The following is a 12985-nucleotide window of genomic DNA, read 5'->3' as shown; positions in this document are numbered from 1 at the left end:
AGGGAAGAAGATTTTTAGCTATATATCTGATGCATTAACAAGTACGGTATTGAAGCTTATGAATTTTGCCCACAGTCATCCTTGCATGCTCTTGAATATTTTTTCATGAATATTACTTAAAAAAATTAAATTACACTGCCAGTCCAAAAAGCAATACATGGATGCTATAGGTTTGAAATTTATAGACCCATGCCACCCCTACCCCACCATCCCCTTTTTGACGACATTCTCAAAAATATTCTATTGGTCTATAGACAAAGCCTTTCTAAACTCAAATTTCTTCTCTTAGAAATTCCATTCTCTCCATGTATAAGTTTACGAGAATGATGCCATTTGTAAACATCAGGACCTTTTTGTTATTCCTTGCACCACAACCCCCTAAAGATAACCCCAGCCCTTCAGTTTTCATTAATCAGATACAGACAAGCCCCGGCTCCTTTCGTCTAAGTCCTCTTTTCCTCTTCACTTCTCAATAACTGTTGTTAATTTGTCCAAATTTGATTTTGTAGCCACGTTGGAAGCGCCTATGGATATACAGTAATTGGACTTTCTGAGTGGTTTATGCCCACAATAAACCCAAATCGCTACAGCTGGTCTTTGGTTAACCCTTCGGAGTCACTTTCTACTACTATATATAGTATACGTATATATCACAGGAGAATATATGGGCACGGGACAAAAAATGAAGTGGGAATGCGTAGTATAGGAGTGTAAAACGTATCAATGTACAATGCAAAAGCTATTTCATAGAATCAGTTCGTAATCTTTTTATACATCTTGTGAAAGTAAATTCAAACTTCTTCAAAGATAATTATTGGGGTAAGAGTAATAAAATAATATAATATAAAACTGTGAAATCATTAATATTTCTGTCATACAGTATTCATGAACACATACTTGAGATTATAAAATTTTAAGATTTTTAAAAATAAAAGAGGGATATACGCAGAAAACTGGTGAACACAAATTTCATTCGGAAAACGCAGAATAGCTAAGGCAATATAAGAAAACAAAATTATTGAGTATACAACTTCATCTTAAGAAAGTAATACAAATAGTATACCTTGTAAACTGGTTCCCACGGATGTGGCCATCTTGTCACTGGTTTCTAACAGACATGCGCTAAAACTGATCTAAGAATAAGTTCAGAATTTCAAAATCAGAATCTGAATCTTTTGGGTTTCATAGCACATTGATGACTGCAAGCTTTCGGCAATTTATTTACATGATCTTGTAGTTATTAAAACAGAAAGGTGTGAATTTCGGTTTATATTAAGTAGGCTGACTGTCAAAGCTGCTACTGTGAAATTGTTTCATTTTTGCAAAATAACAGACACAATTTCAATAATCTAAAGAAATAAAGGAATAAGCATGTTACTAAACATTTGACGATCGATGCATAGAAAGCACTGTTTTGACGCCATATCGATCCTAGTCACGTGACTCTTGGTCTTCAGAAATAATTCGATCCTCCGTGAGATGACAAAAGATAATGATTTATGAATTTATGTTTAAATTTTAATACGATTTCCAACACGGCAAATTAAAAATAAACTATCCACATGTAAACTGTGAATTCCAACACACTATAGCAAGTACAAGTGAATTGTAATCCAAGAATAGCTAGATTGATTTCAAGTCGCACAAGAGTATTCCGTAACACAAACTGGAAGTCCAAAGGAACGTTCTAAACAAATCACAATTCCTAGACACAGCTCATTCGAAATAGTTTAAAATCCTGTCAATTCGTTGAGGTTCACAATTGCTAACCGGAAGTTGTCTGTCTTAGCAATGAAAATGCTGCTGAACATAATTTAAAGGGAAGTAACTGTTGTATTTTTCAATTTATTGATCTGGCTTCAGTTTTACTAAACTTCGTATCTTAAGAAAAAAAGTCTGAGTTACGAAGTTCGTAACTTTTGAATTAAGATACGATGCTTCTGTTTTACTAACGCGTTCGTAAATTTTTATCGTAATCTTAACTTGTGAACAATTCGTAAGATACGATTTTGGAACTCTCTTTTAAAGGAGATATAAATATTCGTAGTCACGAACGCTGCGCAAGCGCAATAGTCACTTTCGCTTTTATTCGCGGCAAAACGTCATTCTCGTCTGCGACAAAAAAAAAATGGAAAGCAAAGATATCAAGCGGAGAAGGCCCAACTGGAGCGAGGGGGAGCTTGTGGCTTTGGCGGAGGCAGTGGTCCCTAGGGCCCATTACCTTAAAGGGAAGCTGTCTCCGTCATTGACAGCTGAGAGAAAACAGGGGCTTTGGGAGGAGGTAGCCGATGAGTAAGTATTGTGACGAACCCCAAATCATTATACATGTACCATAATAAAGCCAAAACTGAATAGCAGCATAACAATATATTTATTGTGCAGTTTTTAAGTCAATAACTTACTGGGTGTTATATCAAATTTGAAAAATACATAGATTTGACAATGTTTGAATAACTCTGAAATTTCACTAATTTTTGTAGCCCCCACCCACCCCTCTCCAATATAAATATAATATCAGAGGAAAAATTAAAATTGAAATACAAATTGTTGGGGTTAACTGTTATGTTATCAGAAACAAAATATGGACACAAGTTTAAAATCTGTATGTATACATGTAGGCCTACTGGGTAAAAGTTATGAGATTGTCATCATGTGGCATTAGTGAAATAAAATTGTAAATGTAAATGCTGACTGCAACAGATACATTAGGCATTCCATATTAATTTCCAGTGTCCCCTTCCACTGATGTCAGGCACAAAGCTAGCCAAAGAAAATTTCAAATTGTCATACATATTGGGTATTTGACCCTTTATTTGGCAAAATTTACTTTCAGATGATTCAGTTGTAACCATGAAAAAATAAACACATCCAACTTTCAAAGAGAGAAACAGAATTTGAGAAACCAATATGGTAGCCTATTTTATAAAAACAAACTATTTAAGGTTTAAAACTTAAAAGAGGTGTTTTTTTTTTGTAAGCATTTCTGACTAGAGTTGTTGTTTTTAATGGAGTAACAGTGTACTTGTTATGAACAGTGAAATCACTGGACCCATTTGCAGTTTGGCAACAAAAATTGTTTCAATATTACAGGATTTTAATAATGACTATCAAATCCAAAATTAATGGTAAAAAATCTGGGAATATGTTGAATTCTTTTTATTTTCATTAAATTCTAAGTTTATTTCCTGTTGAGTGTCCACCCAAACTGTCAAAAACCTAACTACTTATTTGCAAAAAAATATGTCCACAAGACACAAAATAAACAAATTTAACTTAACAAACACTTTAAAGTAAAAAAAATAAAAACCATTTCTTTCAAAGGATTTGAATTCATTCATCTATTTTTCTCTTTTAAAAAAAATTATTTTTTGCAAAATCATGCTATTTAATTAAAAAGCTAAAAATTATTTAATATGACATATTGTAGACAAATATTTATAGAAAATTACAGAATTCAGATATTTTAACCAGAATAACCAATTTTACTAAGAACTGCTTTTGAATTCAATATTATTCATAAATTAGAATGAGATTTTTGTTATTCTTGTGAAGTTATTATTTTAATCTATATAAAACAATTCTTTAAATTAGTGTGCATATCCCATTATTCTACATTAGAGTCAACTCAGTTGCCATGGTTAAAAGAACAGTTGATGAAAAGAAGAAAAAGTGGGCTGACATGCAGAGCCTGACAAAAAAGAAAGAAGGAGAAAGGAGAAGGTCCATGAAGATGACTGGTGGAGGCCCGGGCCCAAATCTCATTTTTAAATGTTGGGAAAATTTGGTAAATGCTTAATTTTTTGTTTAAACAATAGGTCATTAACTTTCGTCAGTTACTATTGAATCAGTATGAGTTGAATATTTAGAGTTTCAGTGCAGAAAACAAATCATTTAGAAAGAATTTGTTGAAAGAATATTTTCAATAAGCAAACAGTTGCATATGATATCATATCGTCCTGCTATAAATTTTTTAAGGACCCCAACAGTGATATTGATCCAAGGCTGTCTTTTTAGCACTCCAGACATAAAGGTTCAAGTGAGCTTTTCTGATCAAAGAGTGTCTATCAGTGCAAATGTTACTCAGGCGAGCATTGTGGATCATGGACCTTTATTTATTGATATTTATGTATCCTTATATATTTTGTAGGTTCTAAAATCCTTATCTGATGTTGCCATCGAGGGCATCAGCAGTGGTGTTGATACTGCAGAATGTGGTATGTATATAGACTCTTATCATATTTCATTGACAATTAAGATAAGATAAGATTTAGTAATAACAATTTGGGGCCCATCAGGGCATACAGGTATTGAGAAATACAAGAAGAAATTCAAAATTGATGGTAGCAACTAACAAAAGATTAATGATATATGATTATGTAAACAGTTTGAAATTACACATGTACCAGAATTACATAAATTAATTTCAAAAAGGGGCAAACAGTATTCTGTTTATCTATAAAAGCTAGAAATATGTCCATAGGAGGACATGAATATATTAATGCCCCACCAACTGTGTATATTAGTAATGTAACATGAAAATTTGTACAACTAATGAAATTTGATGAAAATATCTAGTACAGTTAAATAATAAAAATTAGTGAAAAATTTATGGCATCTTTAATCATGATTCCCCAGGGTAAAGGTGGGGCCACAATGAGGAATCAAAGTTTTACATATAGTAATATATGGAAAAATATTTTTTAAAAATCATCTAAGAACAGCAAAGTCATGGTTAGTCATATTCATATGGAAGTACATGTATCTTCAAATTGTTCAAATTTTGACCCCTAGGGTTAAGGTTGGCCATCATGTAGTGGACGATTCAAGTTTTACAAAGGAATATATTGAAAAAATCTTCTCAACATGCTCAAGAACAGCAAAGTGATGATTGGTTATGTTTTTATGGAAGCATCCTCGGGTATAAAGTAGATGCAGATTTGTTAAAATAATGCCCCAGGGGGTAGGGTAGTACCACAATAAAGTTCAAACTTCTGCAGAAAAAAGCAGTAATAGTAAAAAAAAATGTAATTATCCATCAGTCTTTATTGTAGATTCATGTTTGTGTAGATTTAAATTTGTTAAAACCATACACCGCTTTTAGGGTCCGTCAGGACAATTTATGCATTTACTGAATTGATTTTTGCTTGTTCTAAGCCAAAGTGCACAGGTGAGCAATGTGGCCCATGGGCCTCTTGTTTTGAAATTAATAGCTTTGAAGTGACAATCACTTTTTGACGGGGCTGGTAAATTTTTGGCTTGGCAACAACTTTACCTAGCAATCAATCCTGCGTGTCTAGCTAATTTTACAGTGAGTTTCAAACACAAGCTGCTATATGCCCCGGTTATATTCATGGCAGGGCATAAAACTTCTTGTATGAGTCCGTGGAAATGAAAGAAATATTTTAGTTTAAATATATAATTTTTTTTGTGGTATCATTATAGTCCAAGAAGCTTCTTCCATTAGTATCACTGCTGTTGTTCCATCTACTACAGATTCTGCTAAGCCTGGACTCCCCAACCAAGGTGCCTTTTTATTTTTTTACTTAAAGTGTATCATGTGTATGTAAATATGCACCACAGTACCAGATTAAAGTTGAACACTTTGCTTTATCTTATATCATTAATCTACATTACTTATCTCTTATTTTAAAGGTAACACCATGCCTCAGTCACTATCCAGTACAAGTAGCAGAAATGGTGGTAAGGCTCATAAACATAAATGAGTTAAATAATTATACGGTGATAGAAGTATTTATTTTTACAAGAATTTTTTTTATTCTGCTAAAATAAGAGAGATATGCAATTTATATTTCATAGAAAAATAGTATCTTCCTTGATTACTTCCCAAGTTCCTTTACGACTTTCACTGTTTTTAAATTTTAATCATGATAATTATTATTTCTAGTCAAAGACACATCAACCCTTAGTCATGGTGCTGTGATTCCGCTCACAGGGGCTGATAAACCTGGAACCTCTACAGAAGGTAACCCTCCCCCAATTCTTTTTTAAAATCACCTTATTGTATATGATATTAGTTATCCAGGTTCAATCAAGGGTGTACGGGGATTTATCTCAGGTTTTATTCCATACACCCTGAGCTGAAGGAATATTAATTTACCCCACCTCTGTTGATTTTTATGTGAAATCCTGGCTTACGATTGGTTAAAGTCTGTCACGTGAAGGAGGTGGATTACTTATACCCGGTCAGTTGTAGATATTTACCCAGTCATTTGTAATCTATACCTGGTCGATGTTTTATGTAACAAACATAACGTGACGTCATAATAGACACAGTAAGTGTGATGAAGCACTTAGCAGAGAAAATCATTTATAAACCACAGATAAAGCGTAAATGTTTCATCGGTGGGGTAAATTCATTACATAGTCTTTTAGTGACAGGGTATGGGATGATACCTGGTTAGTAAATTTCATACCTGACTCAGCTCCAGGTATGAAATTTACTAACCAGGTATCGTCCCATACCCTGTCGCTAAAAGACTGTGTAATTAATAATAACCGGGGGTAAATCCCTGTACACCCTTGATTTGACCTAGATAACAAATTTATTTATTATGTACCCATAAATATTCTTTGTAAACATCAGAGTCTTATCAACTGTGTCTCCATGCACCTAGGTATTGCCTATTCCAATAATTAAACGCTTTAAAATAAGATCAAGGACAATGATCCTGTGACCTTGACTGTGGCCTATTTGCTAAAAATTGCTTTTTAGAACTTTGTTGCTGCTGGGTGCATAGTGCTTCACGCATCTTGTTTTTGTTTTTTTTTTTTGCAAAACACCAGTTTAAATATATTGCTTCCTTAATTACTAATATCACTGAAATTTTTGAGTTCTGTAATAACAGTTTTACCTCATCTTTTTATCTCTTTGAAACAAACTATCTCTTATTTCAAAGATGAACACTTTGTGGAGGTAAGGTTCATATACATTGAGTTAAATAATTAAAAAGTGATAGAAGTATTTATTTTTACAAGACCTTTTTTTATAAAATAAAGTATTAATATTTCATAGAAAAATGATTCTTCCTCCTTCCTTAATGACTTTCATGTCCACAGTAGACACAACTAAATGATAAAAAGAATTCTTGTTACATGTACATGAATATGTTTGGGACTGAAATTTTTGCTCAGTTAAGTCTGAAAAGAGGTTCATGTCAGTTGGTAGAAGACTCCAGAGAGGAGTTTAAACTATTAAAAAAGCATTTCTTACAAAAATTTTTGATAAGAAGAGATTATTATAGTTAATTTGATTTTCATTATATTTAACAAATTTAGTCAACAAACTTGTTCATCTCTTTTTTATTTCAAATATATTTATGAAAAAAATACATACATTTAGGCCTACCAATTTAATGAAAATTATGTGCTTTCAAAATTTGCATTAATTGGCACTGTCATTAGTGATATAAGATTTTTAATTGAAAAGAGTTTTATGCCACGTAAAAAAGTAAGTAGCAACCTCCAAAAAAGTCTAACAATTTATTAAATGACATGAAATAAAATTATGCTACCATTCTTTCGTTAAACAATGTACATATACATAAATTTATAAACATTATCAAAAGGGTACATTTAATAAATAAACAGTTGAAAATAGAATTGTATTTCTTTTTTGTTTTGCATGTGTTTTGGCCGATTAATGTTTATAAAATGGTAAATCGAAAAAATCAGTGCATGTTATTTGGGTATACCTTTTTCATATATATAACATTGACCCTAATTTCAATCTTCCACTGGTAATGCACAAATAAAATTGATAAATGAAATGTATGAGATTTCTTTTTGGATTAATAATTTTGAACATAATATCTGAGATGTACATTCTAACATTTACAAATAAAACACTTAAAATTGAGTATTTTAAAGATAGAGAAATTAACAATAATTAAATTGACATGTCAGTAAAAATAATCATGACTGAAAAATTCCTACTTGGCAAAATTTTACAAAGAATTAAAAGCCCCTATACTTAAGAAAATTCACTTTGAATATCCACATGGAAATTGGCCATATAAGGATAAGACACAACTAATTCTTACTAATAAAAATAATTAATTCTGTTAAAAAATAATGCCGGTACATAACAGTATCAATCACATTAATGAATTGAATTATTAATAACCCGATAATTGTGATTAAATATTCATTATTTTAATAATGCACATGTGAAAGCTTTCTTCCTTCAATAGATATTATTTCAATTTGTTTCTATGCGCGTACTATTCATAAATGACCGCGTAATGTAAGGAGTCCTGGCAACTACCCAGAATCAATTTCTACTGCCTTTTATAGTTCCATTGTTTATTGCAAATCTATTTCTGAGTTGTGAATAAATAAACCCCGCCCACTGGGACTGCTTTCCGGGACTGCTGGGACTGCTCTCTGGGACCGCTGGGACTGCTGGGACCGCTCTGGGACTGCTCTGGGATTTATATTTGTATTTACAGAGGAGAAGTATAAACATTCTTATAATAATATTGACCATTATTTGTAAAGCAACAGAAAGCAACAAAAAAAGGCACAGAATGGTAATCTTCATACTCTAATGAGTCATAATTTCTACTTTGCTACAATTATCATACACATGCTTATTTATAGTCAAGTAATAAAGCAATTCATGAATAAGAAATTTGAAACAACATCTATTGTTATACAGACTGTCATAGTCTACCATGGTAAATAGAGTCATGCACTTTCAAAAATTTAAGCCAGAAAATGTAATCCATACTACTGTTAATACACATACACCTTATTCATGCAAATGTAATCAGCTTGGAGAAATATTGTGATGAACCAGAACAGGATTCAAACCCAAGTGCTTTAAAAATATCCATTTAAAAAATCTTCCTTATAGTACAAAATGTCATTTACATTTGCATTGTTTCAATATTACTGAAACCCTTATTTTAATAACTTGGCCAATCAGTAAGTCAGTTAAATTCAATGATATATATATGCATGAGCTTAAGTGCTACACTGTAATATAATGAAACTTGGTGCTTTGACTTGACTTGCAGGAAGTGAAGAGACCAGTCCACAAGAGCAGTTCCTCCTATTTCAAAAGGAGAAGTTGGCCAAGGTTTCAGATTACAGGAAAAGAAAGTTAGACATTATGGAGGAGCTGCTCCAGCTAGAGCGTAGGAGAACTGTAGCTTTGGAAAAGATTGCCGCCTCCACAGACTGTGCCAGAAGCTCTCCGCCATTATCATTATCACCTGTTATTAAGTTTCTCTGATTTATCGCAAAATATTTAATGTAAATTTTTATTTTTATTAAATTGTCAATGTTATATCAAAGTTAGTCATTGACTATAAACTACTTACATTTAGAACCTTTGAATAAGTCTTTCTCGTATAGCTGTGGCAGGTATGTTGTTGACTGGTGGTGCACAGTATTGCTCAATGCCAATCTCTGGCTCCACAGCCTCCATGAGTGGCACCCTCTGCTCAATAGCCAAATTATGCAGACGCATGGCACATTCGATGATCTTGGTACACTTGTCTGGCTTGTAGGGTAGACTGCCTCCAGTTTTGTGTAAGCACCTGTTGAAATTGAAGGTTAATCTTGTTTACATTTCTTAGCCAGTTATTGAATTTTGAAAGACAACAGCAAATTAATTTAATGATATTAATTTTTTTTGTCATGGTAGTTTCATCTAAGATAACAGTAATTCAATCACAATCACAACTAAAATATTTGTAACCTATACTTGATTGAACAATGTATTTTGAAATTAAATTGTCTGCTGGCTTGTAAGGGAGATAACTTCTAGAATTCATGATTTATAATAGAATTGATATAACCATTTTAGGTGTAAAGAATACTCATTTACAATTTTTCCTTGAAGACAAATGCTTGCATGTACCTGAAACGGGCTTTTAGGACCCCGAAGGCCCTTTCAATTACATTCCTTGTCCTGCAGTGAGCTAAATTGTATCGCTCTTCTTGGGCAGTTCTGGGGTTGTTGATTGGAGTCATCAACCACTCCTTTAAGGGGTAACCGGAATCCCCCAATAGCCATCCTCCATCAGTCAGATTTGACAGGCATTGTGGCAAAGAACTGCTGTTCAAGATGTAGGAATCATGGGATGAACCTGGAAATTTGCACACAGCATTTGTAAATCTGCAAAATAGACAGGGAATAAATTTTACATTGTTGAGACACAGTTTGAGTGAAAATATGATCTTTGTTCAATTATTTTTTAATTAACAGAGTTAAGTGATTTTGTCAAACTACATGCATATATTGGTACAAATTTCACACATCAAGTGTAACTGTGTAATACATTTTTATATTATACTTTCATGTAAATTAGTGGAATCCGATTGGTCGAGTAACATTTGTTAAAAAACACTATTACCCGCTGAATAATGAAGCCATGCCATCCAGCGTGCAACAGTCAACATTGCTTGACAATGGGTGATATTTCAAACAATTTAGTGACTGCGCAGATTTTATGTGTGCACGGTTCACTGTTATATATGTATTGTACATTCAGTATAATATAATAAATATTGCATGTAGTTGATTGTAACATTAAAAATTTTCACCCCTCGAAAACCATTGCCCCTCGGTTGACATTGGTTTTCTTGGGGTGAAAATTTTCAATGTTACACTCAACTATACATGCAATATTTATATATATATATAGTATTACATGTAATGTAATACATTAATTTTAAATTGAATAAATTTTACCGTAAATCTGGGTTCACCACAGCCTGTACATTTATAGAGTGAAACCCTTTCCTACAAATGTATAGGGGCTCATCGTCTGAAGACATCCCTTGGATGGGAATCTGGGTCCCGTCAATGGCACCTGTGGTGAATTTAAAATGAATGTAAAGTGAGCTTTTCTGCATGATAACCTATCTATTGTTTGTATGTTAAATTTTCCACCCTCTCAGATACTTACCAACTACATTGGGAAAATGAGCAATTTTGTAGAAGTCCATCTTGATTTTCTTTACATCTTCAGTAGCAGAGGGAAACTTTATGTTCTGTAGTGTGGTGCAAATGGCATCAATTACACGATGTACAATAAGGCAACCTGACGACTTTGATATTCCATGAATATCAGCTATTTCTGACAGATAATCACCTTTGGCTAAAAATCGAAGACACGTTAACACCTGAAATGAAATTAAATTCCATATATGTAAAGGATTCTATTGCTTTAACATCTAGATTATTTTGAATTTCTTTATTGTTAGCCGCTGAGCATGCAACACATTTAGAAAAGGAAATTGTAGGTTATAAATAATTTTTTTGTCAAGTAATCTTGTCAAATGATTTGATTTTTAGATATCTTATAACTACAAAAAAGTTCTACATGTATATAAATTATTAAAATAAATAAATGTGAAATATTTTTTATCTTTGGAAATGCAGAAATGAAGATGTACTAAGGGGAGGACCATAGGGGGGTGGGTGCTTGAAAAAATTCTTTCCTTAAAAATTTTGACAATAAATATCCACCAGCAAGAAATATAGGTATTTTCAATTCAATTCTTTATTGGCACTAAAGCACATATTTATGGTATAAGTTAGACCCTGAATGTACCTGACCCCCTTTCCCTTCCAAACTAGATTAAGGGGATATTTTGATGTCAAATTAACTGATGGTTACACCCCCCCCCCCCCCAACACACACACAATGCAATATAAAGTTGCAATTTGACCTTTTTTTTTTTTTTAAAAAATATACACTGATATTTTAGTAATCTTTGAAAAAAATTCTCTCCAATGAAAACATGATTCCCCCCCTTATTATTTAAATGACATCTCCTAATATTTTTTAAAGTTTTTTAATTAAGAGTTCAAATATTATTTTATCTTGTATTTCAAAAAAATAATTGATAACTTTTTGCTTCAAATAAATGCAGGGAAATAACTTTTTTAAAAGTGAACTGTATGTGCTCATCACTTATCAAAGGGAAACAATTCAAAAATTAGTTGATACAGTAGTGGCCCTTTTATTTACTCTTCAGTACATATGAAAATGGACAAAGTTTTAAAGGGCATTGCATTGATCATGATTACACATGATTACACAAGGCTGTGTCAGAGAATTCTTCTTAATCATTTTCTTCAGGATATTCAACATAGTAACAGTAATTAAGTTTCTTTTGCTTTTTGATCATGTAATTCACATTGGAACTTTGTTTAGGTGCTATAGCTTAATCTAGAATTTCCTCTGTTCATTTGTATCTATTACAAGCGGGTCACAGAGAGCATAGTTACCTGGATATGCGCAGGAATAGAGTGAGATCTAAAGGTTTTAGGTTGGAGGAGGTCTTTTACTTCTTCTGTCAGGTACAGAATGACATGCCTCGGGAACCTGTAGCGCTCAATAAGTTCAACATCTCTCAGAGTGTCAAGCACTTCACTCCTGTCCCTAAAAATCCTGGGACGACGGGGGGATTTGTCTTCTTCTTCTCCCAAAATGTCTCGAAATATCATAAGGGCGGCCATTTTTATTTAGACTTACGAAAAAATCGTAACTTAGGATAGCCCATAGGCTGTCGTAGAGTTACGATAAGATTTTTAACGTAATTTAAGATAAGAAGTTTAGTAAGACAGAAATTTATCGTAACTTACGGTTACGATCAAATCTTAACTTACGAAGTTTAGTAAAACTGAAGCCTGTTTTTTGCCATATATTGATTAGAATTCCGAGATGGCGGTCGGGACACAGCATTTGCATTGATTGGAATTCTGGCCAGAGAACATTAACAGTTCTCAACGTCCAACGATGTCCTCTTCCAAATTAACCAAGTATATTCTCAGATGGAACTGCCCGGCAACATCGACGTTTTTTCACTTATATTTGAAGCCCTATAAAACAATTATAGCTACGAACAAGATGATCCTCAGCTTACACAAATATTTATGTTTTCTGGGTTTTCGTTTTTGCACTTTTGTACAGATTGTTTTTTATAGCTATATTTATATTTCACAACC

At 32.8% G+C, this 12985-nt stretch overlaps 2 protein-coding genes across 2 annotated transcripts; one reads left to right on the top strand and one right to left on the bottom strand.

The window, feature by feature from the left end:
* Nucleotides 1-1857: 1857 nt before the first annotated feature.
* LOC134279073 (myb-related transcription factor, partner of profilin-like) lies at nucleotides 1858-6395 on the top strand. The gene is made up of 6 exons (XM_062761415.1): nucleotides 1858-2292; nucleotides 3619-3784; nucleotides 4148-4214; nucleotides 5443-5523; nucleotides 5653-5700; nucleotides 5906-6395. The coding sequence occupies exons 1-6, from the start codon at nucleotides 2129-2131 to the stop codon at nucleotides 6007-6009; spliced, it is 630 nt and encodes a 209-aa protein (XP_062617399.1). The 5' UTR covers nucleotides 1858-2128; the 3' UTR covers nucleotides 6010-6395.
* A 656-nt stretch (nucleotides 6396-7051) lies between these two features.
* LOC134279088 (putative nuclease HARBI1) lies at nucleotides 7052-12680 on the bottom strand. The gene is made up of 6 exons (XM_062761443.1): nucleotides 12266-12680; nucleotides 10938-11154; nucleotides 10721-10841; nucleotides 9887-10144; nucleotides 9345-9563; nucleotides 7052-7086 (listed from the first exon to the last, which is right to left on the bottom strand). Exons 1-5 carry the CDS (start codon nucleotides 12494-12496, stop codon nucleotides 9347-9349), a joined length of 1044 nt encoding a protein of 347 aa, XP_062617427.1. The 5' UTR covers nucleotides 12497-12680; the 3' UTR covers nucleotides 7052-7086; nucleotides 9345-9346.
* Nucleotides 12681-12985: the final 305 nt, after the last annotated feature.

The sequence above is a fragment of the Saccostrea cucullata genome, unplaced genomic scaffold, assembly GCF_032062105.1.
Source record: "Saccostrea cucullata isolate Sc308-1 unplaced genomic scaffold, CSIRO_AGI_Scuc_v1 ctg506, whole genome shotgun sequence".
Classification (NCBI taxonomy): domain Eukaryota; kingdom Metazoa; phylum Mollusca; class Bivalvia; order Ostreida; family Ostreidae; genus Saccostrea; species Saccostrea cuccullata.
The sequence above is the reverse complement of the archived record's forward strand: the minus strand, read 5'-3'. Positions and strand labels throughout refer to the sequence as shown.